The sequence below is a fragment of the Enhydra lutris genome, unplaced genomic scaffold (assembly GCF_002288905.1).
Source record: "Enhydra lutris kenyoni isolate GAN:26980312 unplaced genomic scaffold, ASM228890v2 scaffoldscaffold13, whole genome shotgun sequence".
NCBI lineage: Eukaryota > Metazoa > Chordata > Mammalia > Carnivora > Mustelidae > Enhydra > Enhydra lutris.
In genome coordinates, this window is record NW_019154097.1 from 49,208,648 (window position 1) to 49,224,382 (window position 15,735).

At 48.6% G+C, this 15,735-nt stretch overlaps 1 protein-coding gene across 1 annotated transcript; it reads left to right on the forward strand.

Annotated features, from left to right (window-relative positions):
- Nucleotides 1–4,297: 4,297 nt before the first annotated feature.
- LOC111145891 (paired immunoglobulin-like type 2 receptor alpha) lies at nucleotides 4,298–15,732 on the forward strand. Its single transcript, XM_022501185.1, has 4 exons — nucleotides 4,298–4,551; nucleotides 4,880–5,269; nucleotides 11,256–11,465; nucleotides 14,912–15,732. Exons 1-4 carry the CDS (start codon nucleotides 4,497–4,499, stop codon nucleotides 14,914–14,916), a joined length of 660 nt encoding a protein of 219 aa, XP_022356893.1. The 5' UTR covers nucleotides 4,298–4,496; the 3' UTR covers nucleotides 14,917–15,732.
- Nucleotides 15,733–15,735: the final 3 nt, after the last annotated feature.

Below are 15,735 nucleotides of genomic sequence, written 5' to 3' on the forward strand. Positions count from 1 at the left end.
CAGCGGGGAGCCTGCTTACCCCCCTCTCTCTGCCTGCCTCTCTGCCTACTTGTGATCTCTCTCTGTCAAATCAATAAATAAAATCTTAAAAAGAAAAAAAATTCCTTTATCTCACAGGTTTGCACTGAAAATGGAAGGTAACAGCCAAGACAGGTCCTCCAAGTCCGTGTCCTTGCCCCAGGGCAGTGGTTCTTGATCTTCAAAAGTCTGGAGTGTGGCCCAGAGACTTCATTTTCACAAGTTCCCACATGTGGCTGGTCCATACTGTGATATGAGGTACATGTGTGTGGACGTGTTATAGGTATATGTCTAACTTTTTAAGGAATGGCTGAATATTTGCACCTCTGTGCATTCCCACCAGCAGTGGATGACATCCCCAGTTGCTCCACTTCCTTGCCAACACTTACTATCGGCTGGTCTTTCAGTTTGAGCCATTTAACAGATATGTGATGTGATCTCACTGTGGTTTTCTTTCACGTTTCCCTAGTGACTAATGCTGTAACACATGTTTTCATGTGGTCGTGAGCTGTATGTCTTCTTTGACAAAGTATCTTTTCAAATCATTAGCTCATGTTTACAATTGGGACTTTTTTTCACAAATTTTAAGAGTTCTTTGAATATTTGGGGTACAGAGCCTTGGTCAGTTACGTGATTTGTCAATATTGTCTCCCAGTCTGTAGCATCTCTCATTTTCTTGATGGCATCGTTTGAAGAACACATTTCATTTTGAGGGGCTCCAATTTGTCAATATTTTCTTTAATGCTTGAGTCTAAGAAATCTGTGCCTAACCCAAAGTCACAAGGATTTTCTTCTGTTTTTTTTTTACTGGATGTAAATAATTTTAGGACTTACATTTAGGCTGATGAATGATTTTGAGTTAATTTTTATAGATAGTGCAAAATATGAATTGAAGTTCATTTTTTAAATATAAATTTCCGGTTGCTCAAAAGACTGTAATTTCACCACTGAATGGCGTTTGCATCTTTGTTAGAAATAAACTGACCCCAGAATTGTGGATCTCTTTCTTTACTCCGTTCTGTTCCATTGAAATTATTTCTCTGTCTTGACACCAATACATTTTGATGACAGTAGCGTTATAGTAAGTCTTAAAGTCAGGTAGCGTAAACTTTGTTCTTCATTTTCAGTTTTTAGCCATTCTTAGCACTTTGAATTTCTGTAGGAATTTTAGAATTAGCTTGTCAATTTCTACAAAATAGCCTACTGAGATTTGGTTGAGATTGTGTCCTTTTTAAAAAATATTTTTATTTATTTATTTGGCAGAGAGAGATCACAAGTAGGCAGAGAGGCAGGCAGAGAGAGAAGAAGGGAAGCAGCCTCCCCGCTGAGCAGGGAGCCTGACGTGGGGCTTGATCACAGGACCCTGGGATCACGATCGCAGCCTAAGGCAGAGGCTTTAACCTGCTCCGCCACCCAGGTGCCCCGAGATTGTGTCTATCTACATATTAATTTGGGGCGAATTGACATCTGAACGGTATTGAATACTGCTCATACGTATGTATGAAATCTCCATTCGTTAATCTTTAATTTCTCTCAGGAATGTTTTATAATTATCATGTTCAGATCTTGTACATCTTCTATTTATTTCCAAGTATTTCATATTTTGAAGCTCTTGTGTTACCATTTTCATTTGACTTCCACTTTTTGTAGGTAAACAATTGATTTTCACATATTGCTCTTGTATTCTGTGACCTTGCTTAAATCACTTACAGCTCTAGTAGCTTTTTTTGTCCATTCCATTGGATCTTCTACATAAACAGTCAAGTCATCTGTAAATGAAGAGCTTTACTTTCTTTCTTTCCAATCTGGATGCCTTTTGGTTCAATTCCTTTTTTTTCTTTCTTTTTTTTCGGCTCGATTCTTATACTCACAGGGTTTTAATTTGTATTGGTGACTGAGCAATGACACACAGAGGGTCGTGACACTGAAAGGTTTTTATAACTCACATTTCCTGCAGAGAATGAAAATGCCATGCCAGGGAGGGCCACCTGGGGAAGCACTAGAGGAGGCAGAGGCAAGACCAAGGGGAAGGCCCAGACCTTAGCCTTTGGCGTGTTTTCCCCTGGCAAAACAAGCAAGGAAGTGAAAACATCTTAGGATTGGCTAGTTTAACTAATTCTGGTGGGTTGTGGGTTACAAGTACTATCTCTAGTTCTCTAGCACCTGGAACAGGATGAACTCAGGGCAGAGGAAATACTGGCTTGGTGGTAAGAGTTAGATGAAGGAGGTAGTTTAGAGGATGGGCCCTGGATTGATTAGTTTGCATAGGAAAGGCATGCTCCTAGGAATGCCCTTTGCTCTAAGAATAGGCTGGCCTTGGGAGGGACCATCTCTCCCCAGCCAACAAGGCCACAAGTGTCAGAGCATCAAGAATGCAGAAAGTTAAAAACAATTAGTTAATCAATTGCCCTGGTTGAATGAATGCCAAATACATAAATACAAAATCTAAGAAAACACAGACACTTTTCATTCTTTGTCTTGCTTTATTGCATGGGCTAGAACCTCCATCACAATACATGGAGGTAGTGAGACCAGGCATATTTGTCTTACTCCTGGTCTTGGGGGAAAAGGATGAATGGGGTACGGTACCCTGGAGTAAGAAGGGACTGGGGTAGTGATAGATGTGGCCAGTGAGGAGGAGAGAACAGAAACCTAGGAGAACTTGGGAGAAGATCTAAGGCGATATTTTCAAAAAGTGGTCCACCAAGGCACCTGCGTGTCTCAGTGGGTGAAGCCTCTGCCTTCGGCTCAGGTCATGGTCTCAGGGTCCTGGGATCTAGCCCTGCATCATGCTCTCTGCTCAGCAGAGAGCTTCCCCCTCTCTCTGACCCTCTGCCTACTTGTGATCTCTCTCTCTCGAATAAATAAATAAAATCTATTAAAAAAAAAACAACAAAACCTTGTTTAAAAAAAAAAAAAGTGGTCCACCACTCATAGCCCACTATCTCTCTCCCTTCATCACATGGCTTCTGACCCCTCGCCCATGACTACCCTCTGGACTAAAGAGCTATTTTTAGGCTCTGCCCATCTAGAAATCAACTCCAGGCCCTCCTGCTCCCAGAACCCCACTCCGTGAGTAGAGCCACAACTCAAGGCTGATGACTGGTCCTTCTCATTGCTTCCACTGCCAGAAGACGAGGCCAGTTCCTGTGATGAAATCATGCTCTCCCATCATCACCATCTGTGCAGTAAGCCAACGCCAACCTCACTGGGGACAGGGAGGGAGCAGAGCCTACTAGAACCTGCCCAGTGAGTCACCAAAGGTGCCAGCCCCACTCTCCCACCCCCACCTGCCACCAGTCACAAGCTGGCAGTGCCCTCCTTTGGAGATGGTCCAGAGACTGTCACCAGGGTGACTCTGTTGCTCTGGGCCTTATATCCCTCCTAGTCAAGGAAGGCTTTGGATGAGTCAGGACTTTCCCAGCTGTGGAGGGAATCACACAGGGAGCATTAGAAAAACATTACCTCCGGAGAGTCACCCTCCAGAACTCTGCTCTCAGGAGCTGAGGCCCAGAGGTTGTGTGGGACAACCAGACAGAAGCATCCAGAAGGAACAGAATGCTCTGTGGACTCAGCAAGACCGGAGTTTGGGTCCTGGGCCTCCCACCTGAGAGTCATGCAACCTAGGGCAGGTCTCCTCTGAGCCTTGGTCTCCTCACCTAGAGTGGAGAACAGAAGGACCTACAGATATGGTCTTGCATCCTGGGGGGTCAATGAATGGCCTCCAGAAGGCCCACCCTCGCCTCTTAACCACAGGGAGGTTGTGAGATTGCACAAAAGGATCTGATCAGGGTAGGGAAGGGGTCTGGTAGGCCTGGGTCCTGCACAGGACAGCAGGGGAGGGGCTGAAGGGGAACCCCTGCCGGGAAGGAAGAGGGACAAGAGCAAGCTGGGTGTTCCTGGTGCTGGGGCCGGAGGTCGATGGCATCTGACCACCAGTGGTTCCCTCCTCCTCTCTTCTCAGAGACTCCTCACTGCCTATCCTCTCGCTGGCAGACCTGGAGCTGAATCTGCTGGCGCCCCTTCCCCTGGGAGGACAGACAGAGGCCCAGAGATACTCAGCCAGTGAAAAGGAGAGCTAGAGAGACAGAGAGTGACTCCTAAGGAGAGGTAGAGGTGCTGGCAGTGGCCAGGAGTGGAGGCAGAAGAGGAGAGGCCACACATGTCCAAGGTCAGAACCATGGCCCTCAGCATGAAGATAAAGGCTGGGGGCCTCTGTCATGGCTCTCTGGGCTCTGACCACAAGGAAGCACTTTTGCAATACAGGAAAAGAAGAAACCAGATTGATAAAGGAAGTGCTGGTCACCCTGGCGACGGGTGAGTTTGGGGAAGGCTCTCACCCTCCCTTGCTCTTCTGAAGGGGCCTGATCCACGCTCTCTGGGTGTCTCCCATCTCCCCAAGGAGGCACGGCCTAGGGCCTCCCCTCTGGCCTTGAGGGAGCTGCTGTCGTCTCCTCCCTGAGGAGGAGAGTGAGACAATGGGACTGTTCCTGCTGCTGTCTCTGCTGCTGCTGCCATCATGTCTGCAGGCCGGTGAGTGTCCGGGACATCTTGGCTCTGTCCTGAGGCCCAGCAAGTCCCCAGCAAGGGCTGTGGCTGGGCAGCTGGAGAGGGGGTCTGCTGGGGGAGCTGGCCAGGCCTCCCGGCCCCCGCAAGAGACGGGCTGGTCCCATAGTGCTGGTCAGCCCCAATCCTTCACCCTCCTCCCTACCCCATGCCTGGGGAGGGGAACACCCAGGCCAGAGAGCCAGTCCTACTATCTGTCCCACTACTGCCCATGGGGGAGGGTGTCAGAAGGGCTGGGGTTATCCTCTTCATCTCTCCCAGTGGCTTCAAGTCTCACCTCTCCCCGCTCCTGCAGGTAGCTCAGCAGAATGTGATCCAAGTACTAGCTATGGAATCAACCAAACCGACCACCTCTCAGCCCCCAAGGGTGGCTCCGTCCGCATCCGTTTCTCCTTCTATCACGACTGGGAGTTAGCCAAGGATCCCAGAGTGAGTGTAGCCTTGAGACGGACACACTTCCATGGGGAGTTCATCTACAACAGTACTCGGCGTTTCATCCATCCGGACTACAAGAACCGGATCTCCCTTGAATTGTCAGTGGGTCAGAGGACTGGCTCCCTGCAGATATCGAACCTGCAGGAGAAGGATGGGAATATGTACTTTTGCCGGATCCAAGTGGAAACATTAAGATGCGGCAAGAGGTTGTGGCAGGCCCTGGAAGGAACCAAACTCACCATCACCCCCGGTGAGTCCAGCTGCCCCAGCAGCCACCACGCTCACCCTGAGGCTCCTAAAGGCCAGGGTGCCCGCATCCCCCAGGCCTGGCCCAGGCCCCACTCTTCCTGTGTGCCCTTCTCTCAAACTCCTCTCCCCACACCACCTCCTCCCCAGCCCTCTGACGACTTTACTCTTTCTCTGCCATCTCCCCAGGCCTGGGCTGCTCTCCTTGCCACCCTCTCACTGCTCTCTCCAGATCCAGGCCCCACTCCCCCAGCCTCAGCACCTTCTGGGCTCCCCAGTTATCCTCCCTTCTTGCCCTAAGCAAGGAGGGGGGGCCTCCAGCCTGTCTCCCTGCCCTTGCCCCCAGGCCGTCCTGACTTCTTCAGGATGTGAGCTGCCTTCCCTTTGTCATGCATCCATGTGCACAGCCCCAGCCAACCCTAGTCTTGTGTCTCCCCAGCCATGGGCTCAGCCCAGCACACCCAGCAGGTACCCAAAGATGACCCACCTGAGAGCCCGGTCCCCTGACAACGCCCCATGACCTGTTTTCCTGATCCCCCCACTTCCTTCTCCTGCTCTGCTCCTTGGAACCCAGACCACAATGCTCCCCACCCAGTCCCATCCCTCCTCTCCTTCCCCATCTCCCTCCTCCCCTGCCTCCATACTCCTTACCCTCCTTGCTCCCCCATCCCTAGTCCCTGCCTCTGCCTGTACTGTCCCTGTTGTTCCCTTTGATCTTGCCCCTCCCTGCTGGCCTTTGAGAGGCACGGCTGCAGCAGAAGTACAGCCGCTCCCGCTCCCACTCACTGTGCCCTGGGCGTGAACAGCTTGGTATGTGTCACCTGTGGTTAACCTGCCCCAGGGCCCTACAGTAACAGCAGGTACTGCCCTCCTCTTCCTGCTACAGATAGGGACACGGAGGTTTGAACAGCCTAAGGACCCGCCCAAGGCTACCATCGTGGTGCAGGTGGGACTTGAACCCAGTTTAACCCTGGAGCCTCCGCTTAACCAGTAACTGCTCAGCCTCACCAGCTGACCTGATGCTATCATTGTCTTGACCTATTGTTCATGAATAATGGGATGTGCTACATTACTTGATCCTCCATGTAACTCAGCAGCCCGTGGGAACTTGAACCTGGGTTGGTCCCCACAGCAGGGGGGAGGGCATCTCTCCCAGGAGCAGGCACTGGGGGTGCGCTGTCTGTAGACATCCTTAAAAACAAAAAACCGGGGGTTTGCTTTTTCCAGCTACTCAAGCTGGCAGTTCCACACTACACATCACCGCTCCTGGCGGGAAGGTCACCGTCTGTGTCCCCAGCCCTGGTAACCACTGCCCCGCAGGACCACTGCGCTGGTTTTAGAGCAAATAGAAAATGGCTCACGACTGAATTAGGCCAGACAGGCTTGGGTTTATATTTCGGGCACCTCCTGCATCTTCCCGTAAGTGGCCATTTCGGGGAGATTTTGGCTCTTCTCAGACCCCTCCTCCTCTTCCTTCCTTAATTCTCCTAACTCTTCTCATTTCTCAGTTTCAGTCACATTCGCTCTGAGTTCTTCAGCAATAAATTATTTTTTTCAATTAGTACAACTAATTGGATATTCATGCTCATATTTTTTTTTAAAGATTTTATTTATTTATTTGACAGAGAGAGATCACAAGTAGACAGAGAGGCAGGCAGAGAGAGAGAGAGAGAAGCAGGCTCCCTGCCGAGCAGTGAGCCCGATGCGGGACTCGATCCCAGGACCCCGAGATCATGACCTGAGCCGAAGGCAGCGGCTTAACCCACTGAGCCACCCAGGCGCCCCTCATGCTCATATTTTTTAAAATATAGGGAAGTAATAAAAAGAAGTTTAACTTAAGTGAAGTATCACCACACAAAAACATCACCCAAGGGAAATTTGCAGCAAATAGAACTGAGAAGTCTGTGGTTGGCTTAATCGTGCTTTTTACATACAGATGTTTTCTTTTTATCAAAATATCACTGTATTCTCCTCTGTAAATTCCTCTTTTTATGTCTTAGCCCAAAATCCTGTATTCTGCTAGGGCTGAAAATATTTTATTTTCTTCTGATTTTTGTATGCTTTCTTTTGACAGTAAAACTCACTGATCTAGCGAGGATTTCTTTTGGTATATGGTGTGAGGTAAAGAACTAAATTGATTTTCATAGCAAGAAACAAATCAATCGTCCCAACTGCATTTATGGAATCTTTTTTCTCTTCTCCATTGACTCATAGGCCTGGCCTTTTTGTAGGATAGCACCCACTTCTGGTCTGTCAACCCCATTTCCCTGTCTTTTCTCTTGTCGCTACCACACTGTTCTAGGGATTGTAACTTGTCATGGTTCAGTGGCTGGTAAGTCTATGTCCATCAGAACCACGTTACTTCCTCAAAAACCTTACTATTATTTTGGTCTGTTGTTTCACATGAATATTAGAATAAGCTCACCAAGTTCTGAATAAAACACTTAGAGGTATTTTTAAAACCAGAATTGCATTAAACCTATAAGGCAATTGAGAGAAACGGAAATCAGTGTAAGTCCAATCTTCCCACCGGAATGGCCCCTAATTTATATTCCTCAATAACCTCCGCAGTGTTCTTCCACAAATCATGTAAATATCTCACAAGATGCTTTCCTCTAAATCCTCTATTTTTTTTACTAATATGCAACATTATTTTTTGAATGTTCATTTTCTTTAATTTTCACTAGAAAACATTACATAAATTCGGGCCAAATGCTGGGTTATATGCACATTTACCTCTCCTCCCTACCAATCTCTACTAAAATGACAGCAAAGGGAATTTTTTTAAAAAATTTTTATTTTTTAATAAACATATAACGTATTATTAGCCCCAGGGGTAAAGGTCTGTGAATCGCCAGGTTTACATACTTCACAGCACTCACCATCGCACATACCCTCCCCAATGTCCATAACCCCACCACCCTCTCTCTAACCCCCTCCCCCCGGCCCCCCTCAGTTTGTTTTGAGAAGAGTCTCTTATGGTTTGTCTCCCTCCCGATCCCATCTTGTTTCATTTATTCTTTTCCTACCCCCCAAACCCCCCACGTTGCATCTCCACTTCCTCATATCAGGGAGATCATATGACAGTTGTCTTTCTCCGACTGAATTATTTCGCTCAGCATAATACCCTCTAGTTCCATCCACGGCGTTGCAAATGGCAAGATTTCATTTCTTTTGATGGCTGCATAGTATTCCATTGTATATATATACCACCTCTTCTTTATCCATTCAACTCTTGATGGACATCTAGGTTCTTTCCATAGTTTGCCTATTGTGGACATTGCTGCTATAAACATTCGGGTGCATGTGCCCCTTTGGATCACTACGTTTGTATCTTTAGGGTAAATACCCAATAGTGCAATTGCTGGGTGGTAGGGTAGCTCTATTTTCAACTTTTGGAGGAACCTCCATGCTGTTTTCCAGAGTGGCTGCACCAGCTTGCATTCCCACCAACAGTGTAGGAGGGTTCCCCTTTCTCCACATCCTCGCCAGCATCTGTCATTTCCTGACTTGTTAATTTTAGCCATTGTGAGGTGGTATCTCATTGTGGTTTTTTTTTTTAATATTTTATTTATTTACTTGACAGATAGAGATCACAGTAGGCAGAGAGTCAGGCAGAGAGAGAGAGGAGGAAGCAGGCTCCCCGCTGAGCAGAGAGCCCTATGCGGGGCTCGATCCCAGGACCCTGGGAACACGACCTGAGCTGAAGGCAGAGGCTTTAACCCACTGAGCCACCCAGGTGCCCCTCATTGTGGTTTTGATTTGTATTTCCCTGATGCCGAGGGATGTGGAGCACTTTTTCATGGGTCTGTTCACCATCTGGATGTCTTCTTTGCAGAAATGTCTGTTCAGGTCCTCTGCTCATTTCTTGATTGGATTATTTGTTCTTTGGGTGTTGAGTTTGCTAAGCTCTTTATAGATTTTGGATACTAGCCCTTTATCTGATATGTCATTTGTGAGTATCTTCTCCCATTCTGTCAGTTGTCTTTTGGTTTTGTTAACTGTTTCCTTTGCTGTGCAAAAGCTTTTGATCTGGATGAAGTCCCAATAGTTCATTTGTGCCCTTGCTTCCCTTGCCTTTGGCGATGTTCCTAGGAAGAAGTTGCTGCCGCTGAGGTCAAGGAGGTAGCTGCCTGTGTTCTCCTCAAGGATTTTGATGGATTCCTGTCTCACATAAAGGTCCTTCATCCATTTTGAGTCTATTTTTGTGTGTGGTGTAAGGAAATGGTCCAATTTCATTTCTCTGCATGTGTCTATCCAATTTTCCCAACACCATTTGTTGAAGAGGCTGTCATTTTTCCATTGGACATTCTTTCCTGCTTTGTTGAAGATTAGTTGACTATAGAGTTGAGGGTCTATTTCTGGGCTCTCTATTCTGTTCCATTGGTCTGTGTGTCTGTTTTTGTGCCAGTACCATGCTGTCTTGATGATGACAGCTTTGGAATAGAGCTTGAAATCTGGAATTGTGATGCCACCAACTTTGGCTTTCTTTTTCAATATTCCTTTGGCTATTCAAGGTCTTTTCTGGTTCCTTATAAATTTTAGGATTCTTTGTTCCATTTCTTTGAAAAAACTGGAAGGGATTTTGATAGGGATTCCATTAAATGTGTAGATTGCTCTAGGTAGCATAGACATTTTCACAATGTTTGTTCTTCCAATCCATGAGCATGGAACATTTTTCCATTTCTTTGTGTCTTCCTCAATTTCATTGACGAGTACTTTATAGTTCTCTGAGTAGAGATTCTTTGCCTCTTTGGTTAGGTTTATTCCTAGGTATCTTATGGTTTGGGGTGCAATTGTAATGGGATTGACTCCTTAATTTCTCTTTCTTCTGTCTTGTTGTTGGTGTAAAGAAATGCAACTGATTTCCGTGCATTGATTTTATATCCTGACACTTTACTAAATTCCTGTACAAGTGCTAGCAGATTTGGGGTGGAGTCTTTTGGGTTTTCCACATATAGTATCATATCATCTTCAAAGAGTGATAGTTTGAGTTCTTCTAGCAAAGGGAATTTTAAAAGACAAAATCCACAAGGACAAAAAAAGTATGTGAGTCACGTGGTCAAAAACAGTATTTGGGAAGCTGGAAACACGTAGACTAATGTACCTGGCCTAGGAGACCAGGGGAGCTTAGCCCTAAACCAGCAGTGGGGAGACCCGGAAGAAAGGCAATTTTTTAACTACAAAACCCCCCTGACAGTTCAGCAAGGGCGGCCCCAGAATGCCTGACAGTGGGAGTGCAAGGGCATCAGAAAGCTGGAAGATTGGGCGAGAATCTATTGAAGAAGCAGGGAAACCTCTGGGCCTCCTCCCCGCCCAGCAGAGACTGGAGATTTGCTTTCCAGAAAGGATGCAGGAGAGGGACTTTGGGGGCACTACCCTAGGCATACTGGGGGCAAGGGACCAGTCCTTCAAACTGGAGATTTGGTGAACTGATGAGACCCTAATCGCCCAGCCCCCTTAGATGCCTCCCAGTTCTCAGGCAACCCAGCTGGTATCCCCCATCCCCCTAAGGGCAAGAAATCAGGAGATTCTTCTCTGGGAAATTTATCTGGTGGAAACCCCAAAGCATCCAGAAATCCTAACAGATCCTACAGCCCAGTAGCAGACAAGCACTTTCTCCCAGGCCTCCAGTCAGCGTGGCTTCTGCACATCGGCCTCCAAGAGGACAAGGACATGGGGTCTTGGCCTCTCCGGGAATTCCCCAGCCCTGAGGATTGTCTCTTCTGTGCCTGGGATGCCTGAGGCTAGAGTTTAGGGATCCCTATTTGTCAGCGATGAAATGAGGTTCTGAGGTCACACCACTGATGGGAGGTAGAGTCAGCATCTAAGCTGGGTGATGTGGATTCATTACTCCCTCCCTGTGTGACAGCTTCAGAGAGTCGTCCCCCCCGCAGTGTTCCCCAAAGTAGGGAACAAGATGTGACAGTTTCATCCAGAAACCTCCAGTCCTCCAGGGGAGAATCTGCTAAATTTTCATGTCTTCTCAGCTCTCAAGACGACCACCGCTGCCCCCACCATCCATGGCCCCTCCACCACTGGCCCCACCACCACTGGCCTCAGTGTCTTGGAAGGCAATAGGAGCTCAGCATCTTCACCCATGAGTGTGGAACCTGTGGTCATAGTGACACTGGCCAACACTGTGCTCAAAACTGCAATTTTGGGACTGATACTCTGCCTCAGGTGGAAGAGAAGCAAAGGTAAGTGGTTCCGGGCCATGGTCCCCACCGAGCTTCCCAACTGGGTGTTTCTCAGAACCACCTACATCAGAATGATGCCGGGTCATTCTGCTTTAAAAAATATAGTTCCCTGGGACACGTGGGTGGCTAAGTGGGTTAAGCCTCTGCCTTCGGCTCTGGTCATGATCTCGGGGTCCTGGGTTTGAGCCCCATATGGGGCTCTCTGCTCAGCCGGGAGCCTGCTTCTCCCTCTCTCTCTGCCTGCTTGAGATCTCTCTCTCTCTCTCTCTATCTGTCAAATAAATAAAGTAAATCTTTAAATTATCTATCTATCTATATATAGCTCCCTGCTGGGCTTGAGGTCTGGGCTTGGGACTCTGCATTTTTCTTTTCTTTTTTTTATAAGATTTATTTATTTTCTAAAGATTTTATTTATTTGACAGAGAGATCACAAGTAGGCAGAGCAGCAGGCAGAGAGAGAGGGGGATGTAGGCTCCCCGCTGAGCAGAGAGCCCGATGCGGGGCTGGATCCCAGGACCCTGGGATCATGACCTGAGCCCAAGACAGAGGCCTTAACCCACTGAGCCACCCAGGTGCCCTGGTATCTCCAATTTAAAAGTCAAGTGCTTATGTGTGCGTAATCAAGTTTGGGAACCGGTGCTCCAGACCCTGGAGCAGGGTGACTGGAGATAACAAATGAAAATAAAGCATAGGTCCTGCTTTCAAGGAGCTCAGAGCTGGAGGGAGGGGACATCTTTGCCTCATTTGCAAAGAGCTGTGTAGGTCTGGAGAAAGGAGGAGAATCAGAGAGGACTTCCCATAGGAAGTGACCCTGTAAAATATGAGAACTAGCCATGCAGTGAGGGTAGTGAAGAGGTCACTATCCATATAGGGGCAGGAAGTCAGTGAGGAAACTGTAGGTAGCTCAGTGCTGTGCAAGAGGCTGGTGATGGGAGAAGAGAACCTTGGAAATGACTCCCAAGAGCCTCTAATCCCAGAGGCAACGTGAAGCAGGGAAGTGGCAACCTCAGCTCTGCCTTCCGGATCCATCAGTCTGTGCAGGTGGGGCCAGAGGTGGGGCCAGAGGTGGGCCAGGCAGGGCCAGTCTATGGCAGTGGGTGGAGGGAGAGAGCCAGATCCTGGAACAGTTTAAGAAGGAAAACCAGTAAGACTTGGGGATTGGACTGGCATAGAGGCAAGGGATTAGGAAGAACTAGGGTGAATGAGTCCATGGGGAAACCACCAAGCAAATTAGAGAACACAGGGGTCAAGACCATGTTTGGGGGAGGACGATGGTTCCTTAGTCTGGGATATGTTGGAGATGTGCCTGTGTGGTCTCTGCGTAGAGATGTCCCTCAGCAGTGTGGGTGTCTGCATCTATAGCTCAAGAGGACAGGGCTAGAGGCGTTCATCATTTACACCCCACCAGCCTCCAGTATTGATCTGAAATTCCTCTGAAGAAAACTTTCAGTGAGAGGAGATTAGCTGCGGGAGATACTAAAGCACAGAGTGAAGAGCACAGAGTCCGGACGGCTGCAGTCAGGTTCTGGCTGCGGAAACTCCGGTGCAGCGGTACTATTACTCCCTGCCCCAGCTCACACGTCGGTAAAACGAGAAGAGTCACACTCACCCCGGGGGTTGTCCTGACAATCACATGGAACGCATCGAGAGTAGATCCTGGCACAGAATAAGGACCATATGAGCATTAGTGCCTGCAATTTTAAGCTGTAATGATTAAAATGATTCGATCCTGTCCTATGAAAACACAGATAAACCAATATCCGAGAAGAGAAAAGCCCCAATATAGGCAGGATGAAACAGATCAAAATAAATTCAGGAATTTAGTAGGCTAATAAGCAGCATTTCTAATCAATGGGGAAAGATGAGAGTCACTCAGCACACGGTGCTGGAACAAGTGAGCAGCCATCTGGAGAAAATAATATTATCTCATAATTCGCACCAAAATAACTTCCACAGAGATCAATCAAAGAGTTAAATGAGGGGGAAAATAACCCCATACTCGAGGAAAGCATGTGAGACCATCTTATGTCAATGCAGTGGAGATGCCCTCCCTAAGTATGATGTAAAACCTAAAAGCCATGAAGAAAAATATTGACAAACTCAACATATACAAATTGCTCTTCATTCTGCAGAGGAAAAGTCACAGCAGTTGTCTCTAGAGTGAGGCTGAGGGTCGGAGAGGAAGAGCTGTGACAGTCACTGAGGGAACAGAAGATGGTATTTCAGGATTCCACCCAGATGAGATGCCAGAGCTCTGTAAAAGCATCACTGCGCATGATCATGTCTCCCCCATGCAGGTGTAGAAACTTCTAGAATGGTTGGTTAGAAGTTATGTTCCCCTGCTGGCATCAGAGACAAAAAGTAACAGGGCTTACCTAAGACAGAGTTCCTTGTTTCCCCTCACAGAAAAGGATGAGGAGGTGGATGGCAGAGGCTGCTGTCCTCAAGCACTCAGGCTTCTAACTTCCTGCTCACTGTCCTGGCTCCTGTCTTCTATCCTGAAGGTTGCCTCCTGATCCAAGATGGCTGCTCAGACTCCAGCCATCATTTCAGAATCCAGGCAGGAAACAGGAGGAAGGAAGAAAGGACAAAAAGACCATCCTGCAGCTGTTTGTCCTTTAAACAGTCTTCCTGAAAATCCTACCCACAACTTCCCCTTGAATCGTATTGGCGAGGATATAGTCATTTTCCCCACATCTATCAGTAGGGGAGCACGCTGCCACCCCAAATAAAGTCAAGGTTCTATAACTGAGTAGAAAGAAATGAATGGAAATTGGGTAAGCAAAGAGCATTCGCTGTCATAGGCCTCATCCAGAATTAGAGATGTGTCAACTAAGTGTGGCCTAAGGACAGGGGAACGGGAGAGGTCAAGGAGCTCGTGCGAGGGGGGAATGCAGAGGAGAGGATCAGCAGGGAGCTTGGACAGCCTGAAAGAAAGTGGATTATTAAGGGACAAGAGTTCATGGGGTCAAAGCACAGGCATAGCAAGCAGGATGATAATAGGAGAAAGCTGGAAGGAAAGAAAGTTGTAGCATAGAAATGATGCTGGCATTTAATTTCGGAGTTCTCAGTCCCAGAGATTAAAAAAGAAAAAAGTCCAGGGTATGGTGGGATAGAGGGTCCTGGAGTTTGGGGGACGCAGGAGTCCCGTGTGTCCACAGGGTTGTCTCCGTGGATGGTGGGACCTCCTAGATGGTGTTGGGTGGTGGAGGGCATGTCTGTGAAGCAGGGGCCAATCCTAGGGAAACACTGCAGATAGACTGGGTGGGGGGGGGGATGAGAAGAGAAGAGGGGGGCGGGGAGACTGGCAGGTTTCAGTGGGGGAGGCCAGAGAGGAACGGGCCGCAGCTCAGACCCAGGTCCCAGCCATGAGGCTAGCAAGGCAGGAGAGAAACAGCTGCCGCTCCCGTCCACGGTCTCACCCCCGTCTCCTTCCTTCTGGCCAGGATGAAGCCCAGGACGACAGCCCCACCCTCTATGACTCCCCCACCCTCCCCAGCTCCTCGCCACCAGCAGCACCTCCCTGCCTCCCTCCCAAGGAGGGCCCCCAGGAGGAGACACTATATTCTCCCAGAAAGGCCTGACGAGTGGGACTGGAGGATGACTTCCTTAGACTGAGCTGCCCAGCGGGTCACAGCCTCTGATAAGGACCCCGGCCAGACTGGAAGACTCAGAAGCCAGTGGGTGTGGAAGGCCTCCAAGGACCACAGACAGAGCCATCTGCTCCAACCCCCTCTCCACCTTCCCAGCCCTTGCCCACAAGAGTCTGGTAGAATTTGCCCGAAGGCATCTAAGGAGAAAACTGATGGCTCCTTCCATTTCTGTCTTCTCATCACGAATGAATTCTAATAAAGGGTCACACCCGAGATCCCTCCCCTAGTACTGGAGTTGGGTGACTGCCTCAGGGGCGGGACACAATAAACCCCGACGCTGGCAGTCAGCCCAGAAGCCAGGGTCTGGCCCTCCTCTACCCCTTCCCCTTCCCCTCTGATCAGAACGAACACGCACGTGCCAAGTGCACCACCTCATTTAGGTGCCTCCAACAAGCTGAGCCCAGACTGGATGCGCTCACCCGAGCCCTGAACAGGACCACAGGGGTTAGCGCTTTTCTCCAGGCCACACGCCTAGTAAGTGGCTGAGCAGGGGTCTGAACCCAGACCTGCCCTCCCCAACGACGGCCTTCTCCCAAGACTCAGGCGTCCCGGCCCTCCCAGATCCCTCAGACTGTGCCAGCCTCCCACAGACACAGGGACGTGCCCCAGGGAGCGGA

Excerpts from the sequence above, each read along its gene's own strand:
- LOC111145891 (XM_022501185.1), top strand. The coding sequence starts at position 4,497 with ATGGGACTGTTCCTGCTGCTGTCTCTGCTGCTGCTGCCATCATGTCTG. Across the intron at positions 4,552-4,879 it reads GCCATCATGTCTGCAGGCCG|GTAGCTCAGCAGAATGTGAT; the intron begins GTGAGTGTCCGG and ends CCGCTCCTGCAG. Across the intron at positions 5,270-11,255 it reads CAAACTCACCATCACCCCCG|CTCTCAAGACGACCACCGCT; the intron begins GTGAGTCCAGCT and ends ATGTCTTCTCAG.